Here is a 7,111-nt window from a genome sequence, read left to right on the forward strand (position 1 = left end):
TCTTTATCCTCTGCCAGGATGCTTTCCTACGGGCAGATATGACCTTCCCACTTCCTCAACCCAAAAGAATAATACTAACAGGCACAAGAAAGCCAACCTAGTTGCTTTATCTGTGCTCTGATCTCATTTTCTTTGACTTACTTCAGAATGGTATAAATATTTTTACCTAAAAGGAAAACCGTGGCTATCTGAATTGAGCTGGGGCTCATTTTTCTACAGTCGCTGTTATTCTGGGTGGACTTTGAGGAGCTATTTGTACTTTTTAAGAATAAAAATCCCAAAGGAAGCAAATGCTTTTGTTTTGAAGAAGAAAGGAAAGTAACTGAAGGTCATGAATACTCACTCTTTTTTTGGATTCAAAAATTATATGTTTGATCCTTGACTTGTTTTTCATTAAGGAAAAATGCCATAAATTATTTGGTTTGTTTGCCTCTCTGATCAGTCAACTGAAAGACGTTTTTGCTTTGGGGCAATGAAACACATCATCTCAATTTTATTATTATTCAGCTCCAAGTTCTTTTTAGTACATAAAAATCCCTATGTCTGATTTATTATGCAGGTGCATGTTATTAGGAAAAAAAAAAACAACACATTAGGTTATAGCTTTTGATACTTGCAGTGCCATTTAAACAGCTCCCATCTCTGAAGACTTAGCAGCTTTGACACATGGTTCAAGTTCAAAGTTAGTCAGCTAGTGGGCCAAACTCTTCCTCACCCACCGTATCAGGGAGGAATTGGGCCTGTAACACACTAAAAACTCAAAAGGTTTATTCAGACTGAACCCTAACAAGTGAGGTTTCTTTCAAAAAGTATCCAAATAACTATTCTTCAGATAATTTTGTTCAACACATCACTGCCTAATTTAATGAATTACACTTATTAGAAACATTTTTTCTTCCTTTTCCTAAGACAGGAATTGGACCATGCACTGGCTTTATGCATAAGGCTGAAATTTGTTTGACAAAGCAAGTAAGTGAGCAAAGAAGCAGGGAAAGTCACACTGCTCCATAGACAACTTTTGCAATTCACTAGTGCAGAGGATGTAACTACAAAGCTATTTAAAAGATCAGATGGGACTGAATGGCTGAATTAACTCTTATTCCATTTTCTGATTCGAGTTGAGTATGTCTCTAACATTCTGATATGATTTTTAGGAAACTTCTGAGAAATACAAAGTGCCATTCAGCAAGTGCCAGCAAGAAAAAGCAAGTTGAAGACAACCTTGGAACAGCAAGATAAGGCACAGCCAGACTTTATAACTCGTATTCCTTAAGGAAGCACTAAAAGATAGAAGTGGGTAAACCCAGAAAAAATGCATGTGCCATCCAGCTTAATAAAAAAGTCCTTGCCAAGGAAAGCAATACAATAGCAGTGCCTCAGACATTTCTCTGGAGACTTGAGTTCATTGACACAGCTATGGTATTTTTTCTTTCCAGGAATAATCTCATTTATTTAACTAAAATAACTTTGTCAAATTATCTAAAGATATTAACTCATTTTGCTTGCAGAAACTTCATTTTCCCTCCCTGTCCTGCTGCCCAGGACTACATAGACAATGCCCATGTATAAGCAGGTATTTTGCTTGCTGGCTTTCATTTAGAGACAATTTGCAAGAATCTCCCAAACAGATTACTTTGCAACCTGCTCCCCCTGTGTTTCAGCAATGTTTATTGTCTGTCTAGTTCCTCTCAAGAGGTGATAACCAGACTTCCCAACGTGAGATCAACCTGTAAATTAGTTCAAAAAGTTTCAGGGGCCACAGGAGAATCTGCCAGGTGAGTCTCTGCCCTACAGATCACCCAGGGAGTGCAAGAAAGGGAGACAAGCTGCCTCTTGTGCTGGAATACACCTGGATGGAGGGAGCTGGGACCCACCAACAGGTACTTGTGTAGGTGCTGGGGCAGAGACACAGAGAATCACAGACTCCAAACCGCATCATTTATTTTCTATCTTCCTACTAGAGGTGAGAGTCAGTGAGAAGCAAGTGAGTCACTGCTTATTAAGTGGTCCTCTACAAGCAGACAGAGTTTGTGGGGTCCAGTTTTGGCTTCATAGAAGTTTGGTGGAGCAAGCAATCAAGTAGTCAAGCAGACATCATTATTCTTGCTCCTCCCTGCAACATAGCAGGACACAGTCAGTCAGGGATACCTGCTCAGAAAATGTCACAAGGAAGGTACCAGGCAGGGCCCTGCAGATGGGATTTATGGACCATGAATGTGAGTCACAGGTCCAGGAACATACCTGCAGCACAACATTTCCCCTTAATGCAACAGCAACTCAATGTCATCCTCCTCCAGCTCAGAACCATAGAATCATTAAGGTTGGAAAAGACCTCCAAGATCCTGGAGTCCAACCATTAACCCAGCACTAGCAGGTCCACCATTTAACCACATAGCTGAGCACCACAACTATTTCAAGGCTAACAGCAAGTTTGACCCTCTTGCAGCAGGTCCTGTTCACCATCACTGGCAGCCCAGAATTTATACACAAACTATTCCAGTAAATCCCACAATTGTGCTGAGCATCTCCAGTCCTTCATAATTCTAACCATTCACTTTTGTGCTTTAATTTCTTAGTGCTTTCTTATTATGGACAACTTTTTTCAGAGGGCAGTGCATGCTGTGATCACTGAAATAGACTTTTACAGGCAATCAGCTCTCCTTTCAGTGTGTTCTCTCTAAAATACCCTGCAGGGGTTGTTCCAGTGCTTCTCTATTACCTTGGGATCTAGTGAGTGAACAGAGAGGAGAGGTTGGAAAATGAAGGTAAAATACTCTTCCATAGCTTGTAAAACAATTTTAATTTGTTTTAATTGTTTCATTTGAATTCCTGAATTGCCATGGAAGGCAAATCAGGAATCAGCAAGTGCCTGGGTAACCAAACTGCTACATAGAAAATGAAAAAGAAACAATGGTCAGTTTCTGCCAGTGTCTATTCTCTGGATGTCTTGTTTATTCCTTGACCACAGCAGAATCTGTACCCTCCCTGGGCACAGACTTTTTAGCAGGGCTTCTTGTGACAGGACAAAGGTTTTAAATGAAAATATTAGATATAAGGAAAATTTTTTTTATGACGAGGCTGGTGAAACTCTGAAAGAGGTTGCCCAGTAATGTGGCAGATGCCTCATCCCTGGAAACAATCAGGCTCAGGTTGGATGTGACTCTGAACAGCCTGATCTAGTTGAAGATGTTCCTGCTGATGGCAGCAGGGATTGGATTAGGTGACCTTTAAAGGTCCCTTCTGACCCAAACCATTCTATGATTCCACCAGCCATAAACAGGTTTCTGGGAGCCCCAGTTGTTGTCAACCTTTTTATTTTGATGTCTGCCTGAAGATCCCCTACTTTGTGTAGCAGAAAACAGAAGCACAATGAATTGGTCAGGAATCTTCCACTAATGGGTCTCAAGCAAATGGTGCACACAAAGAATAGATAGCACAGAGAAAGTATTACCCTCTTCTGGGAGAAAAACAATTGGAAAGGCCAGTGTTCAGTTTGTTGGAGTCTCCTACATCTTTAGGGATATGGCATACATATTTCTTTCTCTCCCACATGTATTTGCAGACTATTGTTTCCATAGAGGATGAAAATATAAACATTGTGTCAGAATTCATTTCACTGTATCAACAGAAATACTGTTGAAAGATGTGATGTTACATGAACTGATGAGACATCAGTTCCCATGTAAAGTTGAAAGAAACTTAAGGAAATTTAACTTTTGAAAAATTTCCATTGATACACAGTGTGGGACTGGCTAAGAATTAAATCATCTTAGTAACGTGCCTTCTCCTTCTCCATAAACCACATAAATTTGGAAAAATTTTACTCTTATTTCATGTTTGAGGAGGAGATAAGAACACAATGATGAAAAAGTGACTGACCCTCCCGTTCCTTAGACTGCTCTTTTGGGCTGTGGGAGATCTTGTTTCTAGGTTCAAGTTTATGAATCAGAACAGATTTGAACTTTGGCCACCAGAGCAAATTTCTACCCTTCTCCTCCCCCCTTAAAAATGAAAACAAATCAAAAATCAAAACAAAACAAAACAAAACAAAAAAACAAACTAACAAAACCAAACAAACAAAGCCCCCTCCACACACCACAACCTAAGTATTTTCATACAATCGTATATACAGAACAACAAATATTGATTTGACATTTTATCTACAGCTCAGTCATATACATACATAAGCATGGCAACTGTTTAAACTGTATGAATTAATCCACCACCTCCTAGCCATGAAAACTGTGGTCAGTTTGATGACTCCCCAGAGGTCATTATTACCACCCTTGCACACGAGACCCTGTTGCTTTTGTATCTGATCTCTTCACCACATCTTCATATTCCTCTTGGTGCCCCTGGGAAAACACCTTTTCCCTAGTGTCTTGTTTGAGGACCGACACACACCTCAGGATGACCAAGCAGAAGGAGGGAGGGATCTTGCAAGCACAGGACGCTTAAGGTGACACGGACTGTCGGGTTGAGGAATTGAGTCAATCTTACAATACGGAGAGTTGCAAAATGCATGTGTACAAGAAAATGTGGAGCTGAGTTGAAGCAGCTCTTACTTTTTTCAACTTCTTTTCAACCCTTGTCATGCTCAAATAACAAAAGATAAGTATTTCCTCTGTCAATGAAGCTTTGGGGAATCCTCTTGGAATGGTAACAGCTAATTAACTCTGTGTAATAGGGATGTTCTGAGAGCAAATAGCTTCACGTATTTTTAACAATGTAACATTTGCAGGAACTGAAATTTTTTAGTATTTAAAAGCTTCATCTTCAAACCGAACACACCCCTTTAGAGTAGCCGGGTTCAGCAGCTCGCCAATGTTACATGAATCTGAAACTAAAGCTGGGACAATGAGGCCAAGGCTGGTACGCACCATCCCATAGCTGCAACTGCTCTGTTTAGCACGTAAGAGTCATTAGGCAGAAGTGATGGCTCCAGCTGGCTTTTCAGACAGGAGCTCCTTCTGGAGAGAGCAACCAGTTAGGCTCTGGATGGACTCTGTTTTGTAGTAAAACCCTCTGCCCTAATCAAATGCAGTGCAAAAGAAACAACTGGCAGAGAGGGGAGCGTAAAGGATTAACTAAGATGGTTCCAGCGTTTTCTTGCGCCTTCGGTGAAACAATTTACTCCGAGTGCCCTGCAATTTTCCCATCTTTGCACTGAGCACTCTGAGCCGCACGCAGGGGCGAAACGAGCGGCTCGCCTCTCGCCAGCAGCCCCAGCTTGCTGCCGCGGGGGCAAGCGAGCTTGCTTGTGGGCAGAGATCCCGCACGACGCCACCGGCACCCCGGAGCACCGGGCCGCGCCCGGCCGCTGCAGGCGGACCCCGGCCGGGAGCCCCAGGGGCTGCTCCTTCCTCGCCGCCCTCTCGCCCGCCGCCCGCGCTTCAACTTCCCCGGGCTGCGGCAGAGGGGATGTCTGCTCCCTCCTCCCGCCGCCCCGAGCCCCGAGTGACGGGCCAGGAAAGCCGGAGCCGCAGGGAGGCGCGGGGGTTCCGCTGCGGAGGCTGTGCCCGTGGACACGGCAGGTGCGATCGGCACCGGCTCCGGCGGAGGGCGCGGGCTGGCGACTCACGCCGCCGCCTCGGAGCCAACAATGGGCCGGGGGAGGCTCCGCGCTGTCGCTCCCTGCCCACCCGGGGCTTCTGTGGGGAAAAGCGCTGACAGCCCAGCCCAGCCCATCCCAGCCCGGCCGAGCCGAGCCGAGCCAGCCGCTCCGCAGGCGCCTTCGTGCCCCGCCGCTCACACCCCTCCAAGCGGGCCGGGCCGGGTTGGGGCCGCTCCGACGGCGACCCTCGGGACCTGCGCGCCCCAGGGCGAGCGGCACCGTGCCGTGTAGCCAGAGCCCCGCTCCATCCCCTGGCCTCACCTGTTCAGCACTTTCCTGATCCTCTGGCGCACGCTGGAGGAGGGCGCGGAGATGCCGCTCCTGCCGCCGCCACTGCCGCCCTCCGCCGGCAGGTTCTCGATGGTGGCCACGACATGGCTGGGCTGCGGCGGGTGGTGCGGCGGCGGCGGCGGCTGCGGCGGCGGGGGGTGGCGGTGGTGGCGGTGGCGCTCGGGGGAGAGCATCGCGGCGGGGCTGCGCCTCAGCGGAGAGCGGGGCGCATCCCGGCGGGAGGGCGGCGGGCGCTGCTGCCGCCGGCGCTGGCTCCTTCGGCTTCCGGGCAGCGCCAGACCCTCGCCCGCTCCTCCCTCACTGGGCTGCCATGCAGCGAGGGGCGGGATGCTGCCGCCGCCGCCAGCGAGTGCCGCTCACGGCCGACGAAGTGGCAGCAGTTTGGCGACCCTCCTCCTCCTCCTCCCACACCCCCCGCGCCCAGCCGGTGCCTCCCCCCGGCGGAGCTGTCGCTGCTGCGCCGCCTCGATCCCCTTTGTTCCCGCTCGCCACCGCCCCGCGCTCCGCTGGTGTGCCGCTGCTGCCGCGGCCCGGCCCGGTCCGGCGCGGAGCCCCTGGGAGCCCCTGGGAGCCCCTCGGAGCCCGGCGTGGCGGCGGCGGCGGAGCTCTGCGCGCCGCGGTGCCGCCGGCCGAGCGCGGCCGGGACCGCCAGGGGGAGCCCGCGGCGGCGGCAGCGGGGCCAGCGCTCCGGGAAGGGACCCCGGGGCAGCCCGGCCGGGATCGGTCCTGCGGGGCCAGCGCTCCGGGAGGGACCCCGGGGCAGCGCGGCCGGGATCGGTCCTGCGGGGCCAGCGCTCCGGGAGGGACCCCGGGGCAGCCCGGCCGGGATCGGTCCTGCGGGGACAGTTCTCCGAGAGGGACCCGGGGCAGCCCGGCCGGGATCGCTCCTGCGGGGTCCTGCCCGCCCTGAGAGCTCCGCCGGCATCCAACTGAGCTCCGCGCTGGGAGGCCCCGATCTTTGCCCCACTCAATGCTCATCGGTTTTCTTTGGGGTGTTAAGTTATCTCTTTGGGTTGGGGATGCTCACAGCTGGGCGGCGCGGCACTTCCTCCGCTGGCCGATGCTGTGTGAACACCCGGGAGTTGCCGGACACTTGTCTTCTGAAACGCGGCACAGCCGGTGTCGTCTTCAGCCAACTGGGAAAAAGTGTAAAGAAAAAAATCGCCTCTGAACAACGCCTTGGCTCTTACACTGCCAGAGGCACGT

At 50.0% G+C, this 7,111-nt stretch overlaps 1 protein-coding gene across 1 annotated transcript in view; it reads right to left on the bottom strand.

The window, feature by feature from the left end:
• SLC35F1 (solute carrier family 35 member F1) overlaps window positions 1–6,167 on the bottom strand; it is a 220,147-nt gene extending 213,980 nt beyond the window's left edge. Inside the window, exon 1 of the mRNA XM_014876731.2 lies at window positions 5,876–6,167. Within this exon, the coding sequence (XP_014732217.1) occupies window positions 5,876–6,078 (203 nt within the window). The 5' untranslated portion in view covers window positions 6,079–6,167. The remainder of the gene's footprint in view (window positions 1–5,875) is intronic.
• Between the last annotated feature and the right edge of the window lie 944 nt (window positions 6,168–7,111).

This window comes from Sturnus vulgaris, chromosome 3, assembly GCF_052056855.1.
Source record: "Sturnus vulgaris isolate bStuVul1 chromosome 3, bStuVul1.hap1, whole genome shotgun sequence".
In the NCBI taxonomy this organism is placed as follows: Eukaryota; Metazoa; Chordata; class Aves; order Passeriformes; family Sturnidae; genus Sturnus; species Sturnus vulgaris.